Consider the following 26,243-nt stretch of genomic DNA (forward strand, 5'->3'; position numbering starts at 1 on the left):
AACATTGTTTTGTTAGATTCGGGTGTTTGGTTTTTGCGTCGCCCACACATCACTGATTTTAACACCAAAATGACTCATAATAATGCTTGCGTGACTAATCAATCAGAAGTTATCAATTTTGTAAAGAACGTAAATTTAAGTTATAATTAGAAAAGAAATTGTTCATTACTTCGAACTTTAAATAAATGAATGTATTGTTTTAATATCAATCCTCTATCACTGTTGAAGCATGACTACATTTTATTGCTTCATGCTTGAGTGCACGTCATCTCCTCTTTCTTTTTGCATGCTTACCAATCAGGGCTTTGAATAATAAATAATATAACATACTTTTTGAAGATTACTGTTTTAAAATCAATATTCTCATTACAAATCGAAAATAAAAAATTGAAATTAATGGATGTGAAGCTACGTGTGCCAAAAAAAAGACCGACGTGAGTTGGATTAAAATCTTTTACTTTCGACAATTTCTTCGGGACATTGGTGGGATCGAAGCATGTTTTAGCGTTCAGTTTAACGCAAGCTTTTACAGTGAAATCGTCGACCGATATTTTTTTTTCCTAATTTCCGTTTGCTGATTTTACAATACAAATCTATAGAGAATACAAAAAAAATGACAGTAATTGTCATATTTAAAATAATAAACACACACGTTTGGAATCTATAATATGACATGACAAATAACATATATATGGGTAAATTTGGAAACGTTCCGTTCTCTTATAGTTATCCTCTTAATTAGCTATTCTCTATGACCTAATAAAAAATGGGGTAAGTTGCTATAAAAAACAGAAATTGCTGGTTGTTTTTTCACCAATGTATTTGGACTTTTCATAAGAATGAGATTGCTTGATCATGAAAAAAAATTATTCCTCGTAAAATGATGGATATCACCACCAGGAGTGAAATCCCGACTCATAGTATTGTTACAAATACGTCACAGCCGGGTAACCGTCATAATGGCGGATTAATTCATCCATGTGAGTCACATAATCCTAAATTATTTGATTAAATCCTCACAAGCATAATCCCTGGTATTTGAGTATAATCGAAAGTTTGAATGAGGAGTAACATATAATCGTGATGACCTCAGAAATCGGGTTTGCGTTAAATGAAATAAATATTGTCTGCAACCGGAACTTGATCCATATAAGGAAATAGGCCATATTAGTACGCGTGCCTTGGCATAGAATATAAACAACACTTGGCTTCTTCTGGTGTCAGTTGTAGGATAAATCGCACGCTGCTTGGAACTCTATTGAATCTGAGAATAATTTCTAGAATTATTATTTTTGTGATCAACTACCTTTTGAAGATGAAAGTCCAAATAACATTAGCGTGTTTATTAGCTGTTGTGGTGTACTGCTCAGGAAGAAGAATTAAACGTAAGTAACACAATCCAAGTATAAAGTATAAAAATAAAGATGTCATATAAATATTTTGTTTTAGGTCACATACCGTTTCCTTTGTAGAAAAAAGGATAATAATAGTATACTGCAGTATGTGTTGGCTGATAATTCTAATATATATTGTAATTTTTTTGTGACTATTATTCTTGATTTTTTCTCTAACTTTATCCGTGAGACGTACCAGCCAGTATGTATAAAATCCTCCATGCTTACCGGTACAGTACAGATATAATAAGAAGATGCAGTCCCTTGACCTAGTAATCTGATACCGAATTCCTAACTTCATGCTATTTTTGTTTATAAGCTATGGTAATCCGTTCTGTCGTATGGAGCTATTATATGTCCAGTTATACTACCTGTACTATATTTTGTGTTTAAAACAAAAACGGCAGTAATATGCAATGGTTAAAATTCTAAATTATGTACGCATAAAAAAAACCGGAAACCGGTTTAAAAAGATACGACGTTATTACGTAATCATAGTTAGGCCTACCCGCTTCTCCAACCAAAATCTTGAGTAACATAAATAATTATAAACAATTTTGTTTATATTGAAGGTTGCCTCAATTTGCAATGTTTTACAATACATATTTCCTTAAACAAGTACATGTTTTTCGATTTCGTTTTGCTTTAATGTTTAAAAAAGGTTACAACACAGAGTATAACATTTTTTTCATAAAAAAAAGGCAGACGAAATAAAAAAAAATTAAGGAGTTTTGTTGGCAACATGAGACATGTGGTTATGCCAATGATTAATACATTTGTTCGCTGTACTTTTCTTGGTGGTTACTGAATGTGATAGGTCAATTAAACTTTGTAATACAGCCCTATTAAACCATGGACCTATAAATTAGAATTTATAGGTCCATGATTAAACATATACAGTAACTTTGTTGTACTGGTATTGTGTTTTAAAAAATATTTTAAAATTAATTTTAGAATTACTCTATTGGTTAATTTAAAGAGGGCGACAACACATACCAATATTTAAGAACTTTTGTAATTTTGTAAAGTCATGGAAGAGTGAAATAAATTTCACTCTTCCCTGGTAAAATGAAATGTAATGTTAATAAAAGACTACTGTTGTGGCTTTATTAGCCTATTGAACACTTTCTATATTTTCAAGATCAGTACCCAACTTTGGACACATTGAACTTTCGAATATAAATCTGATGGGCTGGCTTAAGTGATTTAAATCCTGATGATGAAAAAATAGTAAACTGTCTAATAAAATGCAGGGAACGAATATTAATGATTTTTTTAGTCCAACTCCTGAACCTGGTATAATACCGGAACATTGCTGAAGGGAGAGAAGACTCCATCGTATAGATGTATGGTAAATGTCATCACTGAGCCTAGCACTTTATTATAAGAAGATTTTATTTAACATTAGAAATATCAGCGCATTAGTCTGTCATTCGCTAAGTGCATTAAAATTACTAGAACTGATGATGTAGTAGTATATTACGCGAGATGTAATAATGTTTATTAATTAAATTAACTCAAAGATATATCAATTGAACCATGTAAATGAATATGATGCATCATGACTTGACTATTTTCTAAAATGGGAGGAATTCCTCTTGGTCAAAATATTAGTGTAAACTGGCTATTTTCTGGTAAATATTTATCAAGCTAAAAGATGATTTTTGGCTTCAGAATTTCATTTTTTTTTTCTTAAATGTTATATAAAAATCGTCATTTTGAAATTTATAACAACTTGTCTGCGACAATCTTGATACAATCAATGGAGAATCAGCATCATACGAGTAACCATTCGAAAGATAAGGGTACATGTATTTTAATTGTTTTTTTTTTGTGTTTAATTGATTTACTTCTATAGTTGAGTGGAGCCATGTCCGGTATCCAATAATATTAGCATCCATGGTGGAATCGAATGTTTTTTTTTTTCAAAAGATGTATCTCAAAGGCTAGCGGCCAGTGATACTGTACAGTATAATGTACTTATGGGAAGTACTTCATTTTTAAACGGTGAAGATGAGGGGATTTGTGAGAATTACAAAAACCTGCCGCAGCCCCATTGACCTACGTGATTACTTGAAGAAAAGGACAGACTAATCTATAGATGTAATCATTTGTATTTCATTCATTCAACATTTATTTACAAACAATAAATAAAAGAAGAATACATTTACAATAACTTTCTTTAAAAAAAATCATAAATGTTTTAGATATTCGATGTGGTGCATACAGAAAAGAAAGACTACTAAATGTTTTATCTCCAATAAACCCACAGTTGACAATAATATAGTGGACTATAATCATCTGTTCTATTCTTGTATATTGTTTGTCATTGCATTTTAATCCGGAGTTCCGTTGCCTTAGAGCATAATCGCCACAGTTGTCTTCATTTTCCGTCCCATTGCCAACTTGAAACTAAAAATCACACTTTTGTCACGCAATATGCCAAATATAGTTAAATACCTTATTATTATAACTAATTTATATTAATATAAATCTTTAATAGATAAGACAGATAAGTCGAAGTAGTTTTGATAGTTTGGCGTAGGTGATATATTGACGCACGACAATAGTTATCAACTATAGTATACTAATAAAAGAATTAGATGTACGCCCTTTTCTTTCAACCCGGCGGCCCTAATACTATATAATTCAATTCGAAATGATAGAGTACGTACTGTACATGGCAATCAATGTCTTGATGAATTTACAATTTCAATGAATACTGTGAGGAAATCAAGGTTATTTTTAACCATGGAAAAAATGTTATCAAACATAAAGGTCCAATCAATAATTAATAGTGCGTGTCTTATAAGATAAATAACTTGATTAAATGATAAGTTAATTAGACGAGTTGATAAACAAGGCCATATACATGGCTGCAGTCGCGTGCTCAAGTTAGTGTTTACCGACCGACCAACCGACCGACATTATAGTGAGCTGTAGTGTAAAGTACACGTAAACACAAAAGAAGCTACGAAAGTGTGTATTGTGTGTAAATCAGTTGTGAAGAGGCAAACGCTACATTTTATCTATACTGTATACTGTAGGCATGGCCAATTTCATTTCTGGGTGTAAATTAATATCTCTTGATTAAATTAATTCATTTCTAATGAGCAAACCCCAAAAATAATCTCAGTCTTTCAAGTTGTACACTCAATGGGTTTCTGCTCTGATTAATTCATAAATAACAAGAAATATTTCTTACAAAAAACGCCGCTCATCTCACGATAACTACTGTCTAAATGCATCTCAATATCCATCAGCAAAAGTGTTAATAGACTCTCTTTTCCCAGACGTGTTTTGGGGTGTGCGCAGGCCCAGTCCAAGTTTTCAGATTATAAGCTACCGCATGGTAACTGCTAATGTTTCCATTCTCTTGAATATAACTGCCTAAAGGAGTGGCGCGAAACATCACGCCACCGCACAAGTTCGTCCCGCTGTTGTCTGTGTATAGGCTAACACTAGTAACTGTTGCATGTCAACAGAATCTGCCGATGATTGAACCTGAAATCTTTATACCTTGATCATGCTATCTTATAAATTTTACCGAAGGTTTACAATTTCATTTCAGATAAAGTTATGAATTTATGACAGGAGTGATATATTGAATTGCAATCGGATGATGCTCCTTTTATCCACATCGAACCTTAAACTTACGATGTTAGGATTTGTCTATGGATCCCTTTGCCTATAATATTAAGATTACGAGATTACATGACATTACTATCTTATGATTCCGATGAAGTCTCAACGGCGATTATCCTGGTGTTAGGTGTAAAACATTTGTCAAAGTGTTATTTCCCGTTGATCCTAATCCGCGAACCAAATAAGGCATGTCCCCATTGCCTCTGTACCCCGCCGCAATAATATAATATAGGCCTAATGATAGTGTAATAAAAATAATACCAACAAACTAGGCCTATATAAGATAAAATACGATCTTTCGACAGTCAACAATTTCACGTGCGCGCGTAAAATCATTTCACGTAAAATAGAACCCGTATTTTAAAGGATCCAACAATGTTCCCCCTTAATAGGGGTGTACCGGAATATGGGTTGGCTTAGTGCTCTGTATATTTCTTCTCGTTTCACTGAAATTGTCCCCTTAATATAGGGATGTCACCCTTTCATTAGGTTGCCAAGTTAATTTTGATAATCTGTTTTTTTACAGGACCGAATTGCGATTCGTCAAATGGGAAAAAGGTAGATGGATTCAGCTGTGGTGATGGACAATGCATATGGAAAAGCTTGGTAATAATCTACTTATAACTACAGTACTGCTAGTATAAGATATATCGATATGGATCGAAGAAAACTTAATAGTACAGTAGATGAAACTGTGTCATCTACTTACGTTAAGTAACTCCGTAGAGTCAGTATTGATTAGTTTTCAGTTTCAGTCTATTTCATAAAGATAGATGTCTATTTCAATACAGTTTTAAGCTTACATTTAGTTTTTATTGGTTTTGTTATGATACAACAACGCCACTGTTGTTTTCCTAAACAAGTTTAAAACTGTGTTTTTTCAGCAATGCGATGGAAAACAAGACTGTTGTAATAGATGACTATTTCAATACAGTTATAGCTTAAATTTAGTTTTTATTGGTTTTGTTATGATAAAACAACGCCACTGTTGTTTTCCTAAACAAGTTTAAAACTGTGTTTTTTCAGCAATGCGATGGAGAACAAGACTGTTTTAATCGATTTGATGAAGAAGACACGTTATGTGGTGTTGATACATACGTTTGTAAAGAGGACGAGTTTGATTGCGGAGACGGCTCTTGCATCAGCGCCTCCAAAAGATGTAATAATAAAAGGGAATGTAAAAATGGGGATGATGAGAAAAATTGTGACGATATGTACTGTAAGTCGACTACTTAATTTTATCTCATCGATTGAATATTGTTAATTCGGTCCGACAATTTGTAATCAATAATTTAATCCGACCAATGATTTATTAACTTTATCATTATAGCTTTGATATATCTTCATTAGTACGGTGTCGCATGACATACAATGTAAACGCATACCGTATTCAGTACAGCTGTGTTAATAAATACTATTTAGGCTAAATTCTCATTGCTCTAAATTCAAATCCAATGAGAATAATTAAAACAACAAACATCTCTGCGTATAGTGGTATCGGCACACATTTCTTGATAAAATTGTAGGCCGACATTTAATCATCTTTAATGAATACGGGCCAAAACGATGTATACAGCCAAGCTTAACGTTGTTATTATTTAATATTATTTTACCATTTCAGTAATCCAACCAAATTGTGACGAGACCAATGGTAAACCTGTCAATGGAATCGATTGCGGTGACGGTCAATGCATATTAACAAACCAGGTTAGATAAAAAACATTACTTTTGTTTATGATTTACATTTCATTTATATAAAGAACACCATCTTTTTAAATGAGAGACTAACTAAAAAAACAGTATATACTCTCAGTAGCACTGTTGTTTTGTTGAAATACATACAATATACGAATAAATCCGAATGAAGATCCGAGTGACTATCCGAGTGACTATCCGAATGTAGACGTAACAACGAGCATAAAGTATATTGGTTTTTCCTCTTACATTCTCTTCTCCTATCATTTTAGCTGTGTAACGATGATTTACATTTGTTTTATATACTAAAGACCACCATCTTTTTAAATGAGAGATTAACTAAAAAACAGTATACTCACAGTAGAACTGTTGCATAGTTGAAAAACGAATAAATCCGAATGAATATCCGAATGTAGACGTCGTAAAAACGACCTGTTGAAACTGCAACAAGAAAGTATTTCTTAAAGTATATTGATTTATTCTTCTTACATTCTCTTTTCCTATCATTTTAGCTGTGTAACGATGTTCAGGATTGTTTTAACCGGATGGACGAATCATCTTCGACCTGCCCTGACAAGTATGCAAATCTTTGTACTGAAACAGAATTCCGATGTGGTGATTCTAAGCAGTGTGTACCGTTAACAGACAGATGCGACGGGAATAAAGATTGTAAAAATAACGCTGATGAATACGAGTGCCCCAACAAATCGTGTGGTAAAGGCAAAATTGGCTGTGGCGATGGTGTTTGCTACAAACTAGACAAAGTAAGTTATCCCTTAAGCTTGGTTCCCACTAGAACGTAACGCAAGGACGTAAACGCAACGCAAGCGTTTTAACCAATGACAAGCGAAGTTATAGACAGTTAGCAATCACAAACGAATAAGCTATCGCTTGTGATTGGTCAATTCACTTGCGTTGCGTTACGTCCTTGCGTTGCGTCGCTAGTGGGAACCACGCTTTAACAATAAGCTTAATGTTGGTTCCCATTAAGCTTGGTTCCCACTAGGGCGGAACGCAACGACGTAAGCGCGACGTATGAAATTTAACCAATTACAAACGATGGCCTATCTGAATTTCGCTTGTGATTGGTCAACTTGTTGCGCTTACATCCTTGCGTTGCGTCCTAGTGGGAACCAAGCGTTAGGACGCAAGATCGTAAGCGCAACGAAAGCGTATTGACCAATGACAAAGTGAGCTCTGATAATATATTGCTTGTGATTGGTCAAATTACTGGCATTACGTGGCAACCAAGACATAGTTTCCATCGCAAGGATGTAACGGTAACGCAGGTAATTTGACAAGTCACAAAATTAATCACATCTGCACAAATAGTAAAAATAAATGACCTCACAGATTTTCTCATCTTTATTTTTTCATATTATTTATCGTAATAATTGTAATTTTCTGTCTCTCCATAGTTATGCGATGGTCGACAAGATTGTTTCAACAACTCAGATGAAAAACATTGCACGCCAAATTGACGTCACTAACCTCAAATGAAGTCATTTACCTTTAACCTTTGACCAATGATGACCAGTGACTTTCGAAAGGAACTGTTCAATCAGTTTTTAGCAAACTTTGTTTTACATTTAATAATTGTACAGTGATTTTGTGGAGCTAACGTGTATATAGGAATAACGTGTCTGTCTTGTATATTTCAGTGTTGATAATTAAAATAATTAAAACACAAACTTGTTCATTCCGGTTCGTTCCGGTTTATGTGTATGTTTTCTGCAATTGTATTGTTAATAGTACTTTAGTTCCGGAATATCACAAACAATTTATTTCTTCATGAAAGGTGTTGGTTCGGAAATGACTCCTTCAGTCGACATAATAACCGGTATCAGCATGCTTCCACTGTCCCACGTGACTGAACAAACTAAGTAATTATTAATTAAATGATTTTATAAAAAGTATGCCTATAGTTTTTCCTCGAATATTCCGTTTTCGTGGGTTTACACACCCTTTTCTTCCCATCCATAAACTAGTACAGTCAACTCTGCCAATACCGGACTCCTTGAAAACCAAGAACTCCCTCAAAACCAGACATTTCTCGAGTCCTAAAAGGTACCAAATTAATTTGTACCATTACAAATATATTCGTCGATACTAAAAGAAAAGCAATTTACCATAATAGTGACCACCAATGTCTACACCGATATTATTATGGTCTAATAAGAAATTCCACGAATAATCACAATAATTGTATATTTTGTCCAAATTGTTTCCAAATTGTAAAATTAAAAAGACTTCAACTAATGCCCGCACTGTCACAGGAACGAAATGGTGTTACAGTTAGTGGTGGAAAACAAAGTATACATATTAAGAATAGGCCTAATAGTATTGTATCTACACTAGCATTACCCAACATTTCTCAACGGACACACAGCTTTTGTTTTACGCTTTGTCGGCACCTACCAATGTAGGCTGGATATTAACACATAACAGAAAACAACAAACATTGAGAAGAAATACTTTAATTAGATACATATACGGTAGGCGTGTTACAAAGAAACTGAAAACTTAACAACAAGAACATGCCGAGGCAAAAACATTCCCGTATGTGAAATCATCCATGGTCTGGTGAAAGTAGCTACACAGGTCCCATAGAGGAATCGTTACAGTAAACCTGACGTAAATCTGATTGGTATTGATTACAAATGACAGCTATTAAATGTATACCATCTGCTAACAGAAATTAAAGTTAATGATTGAAGGATAATATGTGACGTAATAATGCGTCATAAATGTGTTGCTCCAAACGTGTTGTACCAAGGTTTTGATTTATAGAATGTCAAGTGCGAGGTGGTTACACAGGTGAAAACAAACTTAAGGGGTTTAGGATGCAGATTTCCTGGCCATATGGTGTTAATCTGCTTCTGAAGAAACAGATTTGTAAACGCTTGTATGCTATGTTGTTGAAAAGGGTTAGGCCTATTATTTCCTAAAATGTTCAACATGGTTTGTACTATTATAATGTGTAGTACCTGTAATTGAAACAGTTCATCGCAACTTTGCGTCTCGATCAACCCTTCCTATTATAGCCGCCTTTATTTTTCGTTGACTTAGGCCTATTTATAAAAATGAAAATGCTGCGGTCAGTGGCTGTCGTTATATGGAGAGGCCTAAATTCGATTTCAATAATAACATCTGATTCGAAGACGAGCGATTGAGTCGAAATTGTTAACTATGTAAAAACACTCTAAAGTATAAACACTTGTTTTAACTAAACACGGGTAGGTTGGCCTTTACCTAAACATCACGGTAATCTAAACACACCCTTAGGCCAAAGATAGTCCTACAATATTAGTTGCCGTAAGAGAGGGCGCCAATGCTGAAGTATAACAGCGAATGCGGAAGTAACGACGACGACAGACAACAACCAGAGCGCGAATTTTAAAGATTAAGATCGAAACCCTCCATTTTTTGCTAAGTAACAGACACATATGGAACAAAGTTATAGATGAAAATCAGGTGTAGTCCTCTTATAATCTACACCATACAGGTTAGTTATTAGTTTATTGTTGTACTGCATTAGATTAGCCTACACAATCCTTCAGTTAATTGCGCCTAGGCCTACGTGATATATATCGTACGTTGCCTCTGCTGTAGACTTAACTTAACTGTCTTTGTTTCATATATAAAATAGTCCACCAGTCGTCGACGTTTATACGTATAAAACGCCATGTGTGCCAAAATATTTATCTTTTTAACCAATATTAAGTTGAAATATCCAGTCCAGGATAGACAAGGCCCTGCTTCTGACCTGCGACTGAGAGATGCGAGTCACTGGCAATCGAATGATATTAAAAACAATATATTTTTAATCTTCTGTTTTAATCCTATATTATAATATTCAGGTATTTTATCATGTTAGGCACTCAGTTTAAGAAGTCGCGTATGAATTTGTTTGTGTTCATGAGCCATTACGTATGGAAACGGTATGATTCATAAAATAAAGACTACAGCAGGTACAATAACATTTTAGTATTTTATTCGACATAAAAAGTGTAATAATATATATAATTTGCCTGGGAGTTAAAGGATATATACACCATTACTTAAAATACACGTAAATACACATAGATACAGCACAATTCATCATTTGCTGCTTCACTACAATAGGCCTAAAGCTATCTGCACTATCAAACTAGTTTGACAAAAAAAGTATGATATACCCAAATATGGTAGTGATATGCCCAAATATGGTAGTGATATGACATCATCATGGCATATATGGGCACATCACATTTTTGTCGCATAAAGTTTGATAGTGTAGACTTAAGCATATAACGTTAAGAAATACGCAAAACAATTTTCCTTTGGCAATAGACGCGGTTAACTATGTGGCTGCTTTTTAACTATTTTCTATTGGCATAAAAAAAGTAGGTCCCAAATACTATATATAAGTTAAAACAAAGCTGTACAAAAGTACTATTTGGTCTACTATTTGGTCTACATTGTATTTAGAAACACTCTTATTTTACAATTAATACGGTGGAATTACTGACACATTTAATATTTGTATTGGTTTAAACTCGATAAGCTGCCATGTAATTCAATGACTTTCCTATTTACAATTACAGGATATATATAGTTTATTCAGATATAATCATGATACTACACCTTCACCTTTTGAAAAACTCTCATCAAGAAGATTTATAGACAGTTTACGTAGACGTTATAATTTGCATTGTTCATTGTTCCAAATGATATGAAAATTATTAAAACAACAATGCATTGATGTTAACATGACGTCCCAAATGACGTAAGTTATGAGATTCACCTGCCTGCAGTGTTTATTGTTTCAGTATAAAAAAACATCTATTTTTATATTTTATTACTATAATAATGAATGATAGATGTACATGTCATTGTTAAAGAAAAGAGAGAAATCCGCCCAGATTTGATTCTTTTGTTGACTTTTTCATACATGTGGTTTGTTCTAGATATTGTGAACTTTCTCAATTTCGTCTTTTTCCTAGTATTAAACGCATGGTTTTAGTTAATATTGTTGACGAATTGATGGTCTCTGAGGTTGTATAATTGAATTCGCACTCGTCACACCATAATAAAGTTCTTAAAACTTGTGTCCCAAAGGAGAGAAGGCGCATAATAAACTTTACGTAGATCCATAGATAAACAGAAGAGTGCTAGCAAAACCTGTTCCGGCTTCTAGTCGGGCGCTATATATAGATTTCATATAGTTTATTGCTTCCAACTTGGATATATTGTCAATTTGTGAAGTTATTGCGTAGCAAAATACTGCCCATTGTGTTGAAACTGGTTCTAGTGTATATAGTGATAAGTCTATGAGATTAGCGCCTGGTGCCGTCGTCGGATCTATAGCCCAACTGCAAACGTCTTCTATATTCCGCGCCCATTCCTAATAAAATAAAACACATTGTGTGCATCTACCATTTTCGATACATATTTTATTATGTATCGAAAATGGTAGATGAGAAAAATCAGTAACATTAAAATGTTGGTGTTGTATGGATATGCATATACTGTACGACTAAAGCTTCGGTTTGCCCAAACTTCACGCAGCGTATGCATGACGTAAGCGCAAAGTAATTTGACAAATCAATGCGATGGTGGATTATCTGAACTGCCGCTCGTGATTGGTAAACTCACTTGCTTACGTCATTGTGTTGCGCCCAAGTTAGAACCACGGTTAAAGAGTCGCTTTAACCTTTTTTTAACGGTTATAATTTACCTGATCCATATAATGTTTTGACACGGATGTGATTGGCAAAATTTGAAGTCCAACTATACATGCGTGTCGTTCTGGAAATTGGTCTGGATTACAAGGCCAGCTTAGTGTATAATAGAATATTCCATCCTCTTGCATCTGCCCTAGTACTCCAAAGTTTTGAATAATTGGCGGGAAAATATGTTTGTTGTGTGCTCTAACGTGCCAATATTCCCTCGTTGATCTGATCTCGGTAGCTAACATCAGACGGCCAATATTTTGCATTGTTACGTCACCAAGAGCGTGTCCGAGCGCAGCCACTGCGTGGTAACAGTTAATTGCCTAACAAATAAATCAATGATGGTCAAACATTATGCGTTTACAACCAATATTAGAGAGCGATTTGCGACGACTACTAGAACCTATGGAGAAAGTTGCAGGCTGAGTCTCCAGGCATGTGATGTATGTGTTATTGTATGTTTGGTAAAATCCGAAATAAGTTGAATTGAAATCAATACAATGTGGGGGCCATAGGGGCTTGCTTTATCGCTCGATTCCTCGAAAATTATTGCGGATATAGGCCCTACTTAGGTCCAGGCGACAACAAACAACTATAATTGTGCGCGGGCGGCTACATCCCGTCGTCGCAAATCAAAAGCTTCCATATTATTTCACGGGATGGAACAACAATTTATCATAATTTGTAAGCGTCGCCGTGCATGATCAAAGTTTCTAAGTAATTGAATAAATGAAAATGATCAGGATCTTACTTCACTGGTTGATTCAGTAAGCCGTGTACCTCCTCCAATTCCCGTAGCCCAAGAATGACCCATGTACCAATCTTTATGGCGTACGGTTGGGAAGAATGTGTCATTTTTACTGGGATTTGCAACATCACGAACAAGTGCCGTAATTCGTTCATAAGTATCTAAAAGATAATTTTTAACATATTTACAAAATTGATATATATTATTCGTGTATGTATTGTTAACAAACATACATAGCGCCGCCTGTAATGTATTGTCATAAGAGGGCAGTATAGAAAGAATTCTAAAGATTATCCTCGTTTTTTAAGAGCTAGACATGGAGGTAAAACACACATAATCCACTTCAAAATTAGGTTGAACGGACATTAGAAAGTTCCCGCTAAACCACCACTCAACATTTAAGATATAGCTACATAGATTCTTCTTACGGAAAATAAATCACATTTATATATATATATATGTATATATAGAAATCCACCGAACTAACCATTTCGTGTTGCCCATTCCATGTGGTGCTTTGCATAGTAAGCTATGCCATAGATCCAATATCCAAGATGAATATGATGGTTTGAATAAGAGACAAATCCAAAATTGGTCCAGTAATAAATTGGTTCATATGTTCTATTGCTATACAGGAACATACCTCCCCAAATAGAATCGTACCTGATTAAAAAGCATATCATATATCAACCATAACATACAGTACATCTTCGAGAACCAAAAAAGTGTAGTGTGTTAAAACATACCGTATATTTGTCTCATTCATGTCTGGAAAGTCCCCTTAATAGGGATGTCCCTGTGTCCCAAAGAAGGGGTTCTACTGTAAGTGTATTATATAAATTAAAAATATATACCATATTATGCAATATGTAATATGTCACAAAAGTGAAAAGTGTTTTGGAACGACTCGTAGGCTTATAGAACTGCGTTTAGGACCTAATTCACAGAAAGTCATACCTAAATACGTTTGCTTCAGTTATTCCTTCAACTATACCAAGCCAGCGATCTAAGCAACTCCGTAATGATTCATCTAGCTTAGTATAATGATTTGTCCCAAATGCTCTGGATATGCTGGCTAATCTTGATACCATTCCAATGGATTTACCAGCCCAGTAACTTTGAGCGCCCTCACGCGTGCAGTCTTCATCAAGTGTGTGACTGGCGGCGTCCCTTGCAATTCCATTTATGATGTCCTAATCGATTAAAAACAATTTAAATTGGAATAAAGCTTTGTAAGTACATTATTTAGAATAGAACACAGCTAGATTAGTATAAGCACGATACGCTCGCTTAGGTTTACTTATGTGGTTTTTACTTTGCTCTTGTGTTTTTAGTTATAAACATCATTATTTAGTGGGAAGCTAATAATCATACAAATAATTAGACCGTTTCATCTTTTACTATTTACTGTATTTAGAAAGATATTCAATTGCACAAATTTTGCGTACAATATTGTTTTTATTGGGAATTCATCTAATTATTTACATTAAGCATAAAAACCGAAGAATTTTCAATTAAAAATGAAATTAATTCCTCGGAGAAAATAAATATATTGTAAAGACAAAAAAATAAAGTAATATATTTTGTAACCCACACATAATTTCTTACCTCTAGAATTGTTGAATTTTCTTTTATTTTCGTTACCTCTTGTGGATCTGGGTCCATTTCAGCACGAACCAGTGGCTCTTCCATTACCCATAGGTCTGATGCATAACCTTTGAACCCAAATATTGTTGGTATCAATGCGTCTTTTTCGAGTAAGACTTCCTTTGAAATAATATTGTTAGAATCAAATTTGGACATTTTATAGAAGTTTTAGACCACAAAATTGTATTTATTGGAATGTTGACAGGTTTACGATCGTTACCTTAATATTAGTCTTCTTTGAGAAATAGTATTTCTCCATCATCACTTTACTACTATAGTTACAACACCATTATTCAACTTACCATCAAGCTTTCACCAACATATTACCCAACACTACCAACAAACATTTGACATTTTTTCAAGTACTGTATTGGATCTATTCCGCGACAGATTTAGGAACATGATATTGTCTGATTCGTATCTTCAGGGAAGAGTGAAATCAAATGATGTAATTTCACTGTTCCCTGGTATCTTATGAACTTGAAAGCAATGTATAAACAGTTAAGGAAAAAATGGCAAAGAGTAAAACAATATAGATTGTCTGAAAAAAGTCCTAGAAAGTAGGAAGCCTTTTGCCATTTTCCCCCTGACTATAAACCTACATGATGCGGTAGTGTAACGATCAGCAGCTGCGGTTCCTGTCTGTTTTGTAAATACTGGAAAATATGCGTATTCCAATCCCAACTTATGTATCCTGTATCACCGAGAACACAGGTTCGAGTCCTAGGTTTGTAAGAATATATCCCAACGTGATGTTCAAGCTGTTTAACTGCTTCGAAGTCACCTTTCCCGCTTGTACCGGCAAAAGCTAATTGCATGATGCCTGTAAAGTTTTCAGATTTAGAATTGAAAAACGCTTTCCCGCCTTTTATAGTCATCGTCATTTCTTCTGAAAAGAAGGCTGCAAACTTTCTAGTGTTTAGTTTAGGGTCGCCTAAAGGTTCAGCTAGTTCTAATATAAACGAGTTGCTGCTTATTTCCAATGGCGGCTCTTGGGAAGAATTCCTGTTACTCTCACAAACAACCTGTAAATAAAAATGAATTAGTCAATTCTGGAGTTTTATTCTCAATTATATTTTATAGGTCCATGTTATCACAAAGGCTGATGGAAGATGGAAATTTATTTTCTTTTGTTCTTCAGAAAGTAAATATAGTCAAATTTTAGTCAGTTTAGTCAATACCGTACCTCAAATGGAGATCTCTTCCAATTAAAAGGAATAGGCTGGACAACATATTGACCTATAACATTAACAGCATAGACAGGTGTATCAATAGACACGGTGGCCGTGTATGTAACTCTCCTTCTATCGTATGATAACTGACATGTATTTTTGGTACACTTTTCCCATATTCTTTTGTTATGCCATTCACTTTTATTTCCATGAAGGAACTGGATCTGTAAAATAATTATAGATTTTAATATAACGCATTGAAACATACATACTATTATCCGGTACATGTCGATTTTAAAAATAAAGCCAAATTCTCCAGTGACTAAATAAATATTCAATGTCTATGACTCATTTCCACATTGTGCCATTTTTTTTAATAATAAATAAACACTTGAATGCATGTGCTTCTTTTAACATAACAAGAATTAAATATTTGTGTAAGTTCTTTGAAATTTGTATTAAATTATGTTTAAAAATAGAAAACTTAGTCATTCAATCCTGTTGAAATGTCACATTTTTTAATTTTAAAAAAGGTGTTAACTAAACATTTGAAATTTGTATTTTTAAACCTTTTATCAATCACCATTTAAGTCACAGTTTTAATTCACAAGGGATTAAACAGTAATCTTATCAATATTCAGTCATAACGACTTATTACTAATAAATGTCATCAATGATAAGTGGTACCGAAATATGTTGTTATAAGTGATAATTATGTATGATATTATATAGAAGATCTTATTGTTTATAAGTAGGCAGTATATACTTTCATCACATTTGACATATGTTAACCACACTCTGATGACTAGCAATGCAATGAACTCAGTTTGAATGAGTTTTAATTTATCAGCCTGGGTCCTAAAATCGAGGAAGATCTGTATACTGCTATTCTACTTATGAAAAAACACACCTCTTCCAATCCACCAAAAACGTTTTTTGACGTAACGATAATCTCAAGCGTGTTCCTACTACAACTCGCAGATACTGATGCACTTCCGTAGAACCAATTCGGCATCCGGGTTCCAATATTCAATTGTCTTTCAGTTTTATTGTCACATGTCACGTGCATTGGGTTCGTAATCCAGTAGCCATAATAATCGTTGCTAGGAATCATATAGCGATCAAGAACATTGATGGAATACACCATATTTCCACCATTATAGTTTGGAATGGCCATCTCCACCATCATCTTGTCATCTGACAATTTGCATATAGCATTGTTGCATGTTATCATTTCAGCGTCTGTATACCACCTGCAATTTAAATTTTAAAAACATACTTTTAACATATTTAAAAGGAAGTTAACAAACAACTCTTGTAATTCTTTAGTACATTTCCTCTTGTATTAGACTTAATGCAAAGAAAACAATTTCATAACAAGTGGAGAACAATATCTCACTCAGCCCCTTTCACTACTGCGGTGCTTTCAATATATTATTACGATACTGCAGTACGGTATTCATACTTACATATCAATTCGGGAAGCTCCCCATTGTACATCGGTAACTTCTTCAATCGGTTTTGTCATGTGAAGTGTCAAGTAGAGAGTTTCTTCAGCACTGCTACAATAGGCTTCTACAAATCCAGATCCCGTATCTGCACCTAAAAACGACCAAGTCAATAAATAAAACAAGCATAGAAAGAGTTTTTGAACTTTGACGACCATGAACATGAACCTAATCCATCAAAACTGTGTCTATAGTGAGGAAGCGCGATACCCCGCGCAGACAAGACGTATCGAGCCCTATTAGGCAGGAACGTTACTCACACTAATATTCAAAAACTTTGTAATTTCTAATCAGTAATTACTAATGTTAATTCTTACTTGACTCTTCTTCTGGGCAACCAAGTGATACATCTTGACCATTAACGGCAACCAGACAATGTGGTGTTAGAATGGGATTAGCTTGTGTGAAAATGTGCGTCAGCATTGCTGCTCCTCTAACCAAAGGAAGCTCCAGTGTTCCACCGTCAGAAGAAGTGTACAGAAAATTAGCATACATTTCTTCAAATGATGTCATTTCTGGATGATTTGTGTTGGCAATTCCAACGTGTACACCAGACAAGCCTACAGTAATTGATAACCAAAGTTAGTCCTAATTTTCCAATAAAATTTTACATTGATTGTGCATTTAAAAGCTAGCGAGTTGTTAGGGACAAAACTACCAAACAAACGTTTTTTTAAATCGTTGATAATGTAATCAATAATTTATTATTTTTGAAAAAATAAAATAGCTTTTTTGTACCTGTAAATTTGCCAAAAGGATTGCTATCTGGACCGGAGACCATCTGTTTCATTCCTGTACCAAGGGAGTCTAACTTTATCCAGGGTTTATCTTTCTTCCCCGGTGTAAGTTGATGGAATGTATCACTCCGCGCACTCGCATTCCATCTTTCTAATGTGTATGCATCGTATGTTATACCGTCCTCATTCATAATAGCTATATATGTCAAAAAGTAATCCCCAAATAAATTATGCCCATGTAAATTGATTACATTTTTATGAACGGAAATTGATGAATGTAAATGTCAAATTATTTAAGCATAAAGTCACAGTAATGCATTACTGGATGCTGGTACTATCATCTCTATCAGGCACGAATAGAGAGATTTAACTAGGCTCTACTACTTTAGATATTTCCATTACATATTTTATCATTCTAGCTATCATTTCTAACCATCATACTCGTACATAATTATCATTCAATCTCTATATATGATCATGATAATGATCGTATTTTATCGTCATCACCAAATATCATCAAATATCGTTTTCACCCAATATCGTTTTCACCCCACCATTTAATTTAAATTACAGAATTACCTGAATAGGGTATTAAGCGTATAGGAGCTGGGTTATTATGAATCGCATTGCTAGCAAAATGACCAGTTGGTAGGGCTCCCTCAGACCTCAATGTGCCAGTGTGCAATGGAGGAGCGATCTTTTCCAATATCGAGCTTGTTCCAAATATCTCAGATACATCTTCAGTAGATAATGGCTTATCGTGAAGAGTATTACAGGCTAGCGGTAAGCCACCTGACCCTGGAAAAAGATAAATCCAAAATCATTAAAGAAAAACTATAAAGATACATAAATTTCATTCAGATCTTAGTAGTTAGTCTGTCTTTACATTTCAATATCTGGAAGTAACACCGGTTCCTTGTAAATCAAAATAAGTATTTTCCTGCATATTGCGTCATACGTTACTTATAGCCAATCAGAAACCCTGATAAAAAAGTGGGCGTGTAATGTTACCGATATCTATGACGTCAGTTCTTGCAATAATTGGCTCAATTATTTACAACATTTATACACACAAAAGTGTATTCATTAATTAAAGCTTTACTGTATTTAAATGATAGAAGCGGCCCGGATTATAGTTGCATATTCGTTTATTATGCCACTTGCATTTTAAATTAACAGGAATGTTCACACCAAGAATGTAATTATTTGTTAATTATAAATGAAACTACTATAAATATTAATAAACGCCACAAATTTAATAATTTGTCTGATCGGTTCGATAAATCTTGTTGGAGACGCTTCCATTTAGGGCCTATACATATTGAATGAAAGAAGAAAAAAAAAACATTTATTAAATACTACAGTAGAATCCCTATAAAAGAGACACTTGGATAGGGGTTCCCGTTTACGCGGGAAGTAACGGTATGGTGTCCCCTAAATAGAGATGTCAGATGGAAGGGATTCTTTCAAATTGTTTTTCTTTCTTTTTTCGTATTTATACGGTGTTTGGTCATTTGTTAATGTCACGAACTTGTATAAAAACTATCAGTTTTGATTGAACGAGTTGTACTGTGCCTAAGTAATCAGTCTCGTGTCTAAGTAAAGTTTATATATTATTCGCAGGTAAACCGAGAATTTAATGTGTGAACAAATAATTTAATGGCAGGTTATTTGGAATAGTACTTATTTGGAATGCAGTAGCTTGCTTGCTACAAAATATAACCTGTCTTGATGAAGCTAAACCCGTTAATTATTTCATCTTTAATCCTTAAACATAACCAAAAGCAATGCACTCGGATAGTGTGGGTAGATTTATAGTGATCAGTTTTTCCAATTAATTTTTATGACTAGAGTTGTAATAATTGATTTTCGCAAGTTTGGTAAAAATCCATTTATTTAAAGCGATAATAAAAATAAGAGAATAATCATTTATTTTTGAGGACAAACATTAATAAACGCTTCCACTTTTCTCTTTATACATTTTAATATTTAGAGTAAATTTAGTTCATGATCAACAATTATTTTTGTTAATCAAACTATGAATTTGTAACATCTAATCTAAATCCATACATAACATTAAATATAGTATCAATTAGGCTATACAGGTTTCTTAACACACCTTAATTGCAGAGCTATATATACTGAATGAGAAGCAGAGATAAATAAATAATATGTAATAATTGGCGATAATAATAATACTAATTCCACATTTTCCAAATTTGCTTGCAACGTTTATTATAGGCTACTTATGTAATTCTACAAGTGACAGATATGACATTCGTTTATGGTCAATGGAATAATTCAGGCCAACAAGGTCAGCAAATAATATACCGGTATCTACACAGTACCAACCTTTAACGGACTCTATTGGAATTAAGTTGATTTTTCTTTCGACTTTATGGGTTAACCTTGGTTTCTTATTTAATGTATTTGCTTGTAAATTGTTTGTATTCATATTATCATGTAAACCGAATAAAATCAACTTATACCAGAATAAAAACACAAACTCCTACATTGGGCACATGCATTAATATCTAATATTAATACATCAATAAATATATATCATATTAATATAATGGTAGCACCTAATTTCCCAGTTTAATCTTCTGAAACTTACCTGCGCATGCCCGTAAACAGTTTTCTTTAGTTAAAAAGTTGTTTCTATTTCCATTACAACCTTTGTAAGTAAACTTTTTGCATGTGTTTCCGTCGAAACTCCATCGTTGATGTGTTTCGTGGCAATCGCCAACTTTAATAGGCAATAAACACAGGTCTTCTACAAAATAAAAATAGTTTCTCTGAAAATTATATTCTATTCTATCCATTTATTACTAAGACAAAGATCAACCACCCACTGGTCAGCGACGTCTATCAAAACTTGTCCTGTATAAAGCTGTTCAATTATACATTTTTGAAACGCTCTAGTTTTTAAACTATTTGGATCTGCTTAGGAACCTGTTAATTTGAGTACATCGACGCCATTTAGGCTTTAGGAATTACGAAACAACTTTGATAGATAATTCTATATAAGTACTCGTAAGCCCATATAAAAACCATCTCCTTTTGTACAGTTTAGAATATCGGTTGACATAAACCAGGAGGAGTATATAGTTCATTAAATTTTATAGGAATTACTATTGAATCCATATACACTTTAAAATTTTTGAGGAAATTAGGTTAAGGTTAGCCATCCCAGAATACCAATTATTGTCCCTTTTTAGAATAGACACACAGACTAAAGCTCTGTCTATCAAACTTTGTGGGACAAAAAATGTGATGTGCCCATATATGGTAATGATGACATCATATCACTACCATATTTAAGCATCACTACCATATTTGGTCACATCACACTTTTTTTGTCAGACTAGTTTGATAGTGTAGACAGAGCTTAAGGCCTATATATTAAACATGACATGACGTTAAAACTATATAATGGAACATTAATGCTTCATCGATTAGTTTAATAATTTCTCATTTTAAATCAATTTACCTGTCTGAACAGTGATTAAGATTGATATACAGATTACAAATTTGACTCGACCCTGATCAATAAATTAGCGATCGATAAAGATAGGTTTGTAAATTCATGTTGACACCATAACAGTTGACACCATAACACGATAATAAACTCTTAAATAATATATTGACATATCTAAATAATTAACTGTGTTTAATATTAACATTGTATATATTATGTTAGCATGTTTTTAATATCAACATGTTTACATATTTAATGCAGCAGAGTGTGCACCATGATGGCTTCCATTTTCCTAAAACAATTACAGCTTTCTACATAATTTATGAAAATGACTCTTTGTTAGTCCTAATCATTTCTCAAGATATTTTTCGTTGTTTTTTCTTCTTTTACAGGATCCTCAATAAAGTCTTAATTATATTATGTATATTATTGTTATTTTGCCATTATTGAAACTAATAAATGCTCTTGAATTGAAAAACGATTTTTTTTTTCTTTCTCGTGAACAAAGTTAACATCAAGTTTTATCTTTAACTTTTGAGATCACACAAAAAGACAAACATTGTCATCACTCTGATTTACTGGTGTCATAATTGCTCGTTTGTTGCCGTCTTATTTCTTAAAAAATATATAGAACTGAAATGTATAATATAGATTTAAAGGCATGGAATTGTTACATGTGATATTGTATCTTTTTATTTTGTTAATTATACGTATAATTATCTCGTATAGTCCTATTATTATGTAACGGCGAGAAGCAAGTATGCGAAGAATGATACATAAAATCATTATTTTATGAACTATTTTATTCTTTTTTGCATCATAATAGGTATTTCTACACTTACAATAATGACTGTGTTCAAACTCACTTTCATAATAATAAAATTATGTTATTATACTATTAATGTTATGATATTTTTTTTCTAGATCAAATAAATCGACTTGTGACTTGTGTCTGGCAATAAAAATGATAATAACGGTGCAATGTGATTAATAAGGTTAAACGAAGAGATATCTTTATTATAGGTCTAAATAACATTAAATCCAGATGCTAATTTGACATGGGTCACTAAAACTCTCAATCTCTATACACACGTGACCATTAGAATCAATAACACCGCGCTATTTTTAAGGAGCATGTCATATTCTACCTACGACAGCTATAGTTAATATTAAGTAATCTTATAAAGTTTTACTAAATGCAATTTAATTATAAGATATTATGGACCACCTACCTTTATGTTATATTATTATATCATCTACAATTAAGATGAAACTGAATATTTTATGTTGTTTAATGTACAGCCTAATAATAGCATAACTTAGAATAGAATAACGGCTGTATAAACATTAAAGTACATTATTCGTTTCAGTTACCGGGTGATTTTATTGGATAATGTTCTACTAAAAGACAATATAAGTAATTACTTCTTTCTTTATTGTTCTCTGACTGTATATGTACACTTCTATTAAAGCATGTAATAATTATTGAATGATTATTTACAAAAACCTGACAGTGATCCCGTTGAGATATAAAATCGTGCTATGTTTTATAAACCTGCTTCTTTAAAACAAAAAAAAAGCAAAAACGATTGACACGACACTTTTCATAAGATAATAACAATTTATTTCAAGAAATGATATTTCCAGCCAAGCCATTTTTGCTTTAAAGCCCAGGTGCGGGCACAACAATTTTATTGATCATACATTCTAATAATTATCGATCTATAATTTCCACTATGTTTCATAATTTTTTAGATTTTTATTGTGCCACATGATTTGTGAATAGAGAATAAGCATTTTGTTATCAGTGGGGGGATATTTCAAATTACACAGTAAAATCCCTAAAACCCTATTCTCTTGTACACAAATGTTGTAAATTTGTTTTCAATTTTTAAACAATTAGGAAAAATAAACAGTGTGGTACCAATTAGGGTTAATATCTTAGTGATTATTCGTTATAATTTAAACTATATACAACAATAATAGGTTAAACTTTTAATTCTCTATATGGAAATTGTACGGCAGTATAATAACCATGTGATCCTTTGGGAAATATGACTTTGGTAACAGAGGACAAGTTAAAACGTATTATGACAGTCAAAGCATAATGAAAAATACGTCTATTTGCTTTGATGATAATATAACCTTTTAAACACACCTGAACAAATATTTTGTTTACATTTTTTTGTAATATGCCATTTTAATAGTTATTATGTTACTGTATATATGTTTTTATAAGTATTTTAAAAGTGACACTTTAAATATTTTAAGATCCTGCAGAGGAATGAAAATAAGGCTTTTAATTCATCTTTGTTAATTTTTTTAAACAAATCTTGTTTTATTTTCCAATCTTCTGAATTATGTGTGTTTAGCCTAGTAAGCAATCGTTACACATCTTCTATACCGTTTACTATTAATGAGCATACAACATTAGTAGATACATTATCGACATTAACATATATGCCTACAAATGGCTTATACTGTAGTTCATCACTCTGTATTATGCATCATCTATATGTGAATATTCCATACCATTTAAATCAGACAGTATATAAATCATATTACCTTATTTGACGATAAAAGCTTTTAGTGTGTTCTGCGCATGCGCTTTGATACACGGCCGTCAACACTGTCAATAATTCATTTCAACTCATTCATTCACAATTGCCTTCGTTTCTATTCTTCTGGGTATTTTCGATTCATAAATTGTTACATAAATATAAATATTTTCTTTTTTTATCTAATTTTTTTTAATAGTTTGGTCTAAATCTTACTTAAATTCTTACCTTTGTATTACTTTCATTAATTAAGAAGCAAAAAGTGACTTTTGATGGATTTGCTTTCATTATGGTATATTAAATATTATGATTTGTAATATAAATATATGACAATAATATCATTATTTAATCATAGTTTAAATACAATTTTCAAAATTTAATTTCATAATCATTTATGTTTGTATTAAACAGTATAAAATTTAATTATTTTTTAACTAGAATATATATGAATATACCGGTAGGTATACATTAATTAAGAAATGAAAATTATTCAATAGGTATCACGAACCTCAACCTTATTGTATTCATAATTTCTACTGTTTTATTTCTTAATTGTCTTTTAAAATTAGACAGATTGCTATCAATAACTATAGAATGTAATGATTATTATGATGACATAATTACTTTAGGAATATCTTATTTTATTAATGCAACTTTACACAACTACTTACCTTCCTTGTTAATGTATTCTTCTCCCAAGTTTTTTATTTTATGATCTAAGAAAATTGTATACAACGCAGCAACGATACCACCAATGATCAACAAGACAGTCGCGATGACAAACACACAGCAAGTAGTTGTCTTGGGCGTTGGTTCTTTCTTAGATGGCACTACTGAGGTTGAAAGACTTTCGTTTAATTGTTCTTTTAACTCCACATCTACAAGATCAGATTTACTGTTTGCCATTTCTAGAGAAGTTTGTTTTCTTCAAGTTTCGTTCAACGTTTGAAAAAGTTCTGAAGATTAAAAGAAACTTCCGTATAGTCGTTGTATAGTCTTTCCCTTGATGTTAACTGTATAGTCTGTCTCTTGTTCAATAACTATTGGTTTTTAATTGACACCTTTTTTCTGCAGAGCTATGCATGGAATTACTAGTCGGCTACGGTAAAATACGTCATCTGGGAAATATCATACACTGCGCGGTACTGTCTAATGGACTTTAAACCAGTTGTCGAAAGCTTTCTAAAATGCACCAATTCAATGCAGCCTACATAATTCCATAACATTAAATGCTTAAAAATAAGCGCGCTTAGTGTTGATTATAGTCTGCTTTGACATGATTTGTGTGCAGTGAGTAGATTTTGGTGAAGAGTCAAATTTTATGAATTAATTAAATATTCATGTATTTCTGTAATGGTTCAAATGGTCCCCATACATCATGCTACTAAAAGAAATACACATATAATTTAAAATGTTAATCATTACAATTATACATATCGACGTAAATATAATTTGACAGGCGAATTGTGAATGATTAGTTATAAAGACAATCTGACAGTCCATTGTCAGAGTCGCCTCAAAGACAGTCGTCCCATCATCACGTGAAAATGATGGATAATAATTTCCTTGTGGAAAAGTAACTTAGTGCAACTTCACAACGTCTTTTGTATTCTATTTCAAGGCGAATCTATTCGCATGAATTATGCATTGAGCTTTGAATTGTTTCGTATGTACACCTCCACGCATGTTACACACTGTAACGATTGATTTCACATTGGAAGATTATTACGGTACTCCGCGGTTCCACTCGGACTCGTCATAAGAACAATTTTGCACTTTTGTTACCATTAGTCATGAAAATTAGTTTTCTATTAGTTAAATCATAAGTGTTCATAACTGTTCTTCTCATAATGTATGTAATAAAAAAATGCATTGTTCAATACTTATTATCCGAATCTCCTTATCTTTATTTTTTTTTTTTTTTTTGCATTTCTAATTATTCTA

General features: G+C 32.9%; 3 protein-coding genes across 5 annotated transcripts in view; 2 read left to right on the top strand and 1 right to left on the bottom strand.

Moving 5' to 3' along the window:
• The first annotated feature begins 1,149 nt into the window (after positions 1-1,149).
• Positions 1,150-8,433, top strand: LOC144852698 (uncharacterized). 2 transcript variants are annotated; one of them, XM_078710656.1, is made up of 7 exons: positions 1,150-1,385; positions 5,566-5,645; positions 6,066-6,255; positions 6,330-6,339; positions 6,668-6,746; positions 7,247-7,498; positions 8,153-8,433. In XM_078710656.1, the coding sequence occupies exons 1-7, from the start codon at positions 1,316-1,318 to the stop codon at positions 8,213-8,215; spliced, it is 744 nt and encodes a 247-aa protein (XP_078566782.1). In that variant the 5' UTR covers positions 1,150-1,315; the 3' UTR covers positions 8,216-8,433. The 2 variants fall into 2 exon arrangements, with proteins under 2 accessions (XP_078566782.1, XP_078566773.1); XM_078710647.1 differs by lacking the exon at positions 6,330-6,339 and having other exon boundaries at positions 1,163-1,385; positions 6,066-6,258; positions 6,661-6,746.
• A 1,669-nt stretch (positions 8,434-10,102) lies between these two features.
• LOC144852710 (uncharacterized) overlaps positions 10,103-26,243 on the top strand; it is a 36,074-nt gene continuing 19,933 nt past the window's right edge. Inside the window, exon 1 of one of the 2 annotated variants that reach the window (XM_078710680.1) lies at positions 10,103-10,239. In XM_078710680.1, coding sequence (XP_078566806.1) covers positions 10,198-10,239 — 42 coding nt within the window. In that variant the 5' untranslated portion in view covers positions 10,103-10,197. The remainder of the gene's footprint in view (positions 10,240-26,243) is intronic. The other variant, XM_078710672.1, reaches the window with a different exon arrangement.
• LOC144851731 (uncharacterized) lies at positions 10,772-25,205 on the bottom strand. Its single transcript, XM_078709330.1, has 15 exons — positions 24,971-25,205; positions 20,878-21,036; positions 18,840-19,058; positions 18,262-18,456; positions 17,841-18,083; positions 17,485-17,617; positions 16,926-17,268; positions 16,030-16,239; positions 15,446-15,868; positions 14,805-14,963; positions 14,154-14,389; positions 13,684-13,859; positions 13,200-13,357; positions 12,454-12,771; positions 10,772-12,120 (listed from the first exon to the last, which is right to left on the bottom strand). The coding sequence occupies exons 1-15, from the start codon at positions 25,203-25,205 to the stop codon at positions 11,857-11,859; spliced, it is 3,471 nt and encodes a 1,156-aa protein (XP_078565456.1). The 3' UTR covers positions 10,772-11,856.

The sequence above is a fragment of the Antedon bifida genome, chromosome 1, assembly GCF_963402885.1.
Source record: "Antedon bifida chromosome 1, ecAntBifi1.1, whole genome shotgun sequence".
Lineage (NCBI taxonomy): Eukaryota > Metazoa > Echinodermata > Crinoidea > Comatulida > Antedonidae > Antedon > Antedon bifida.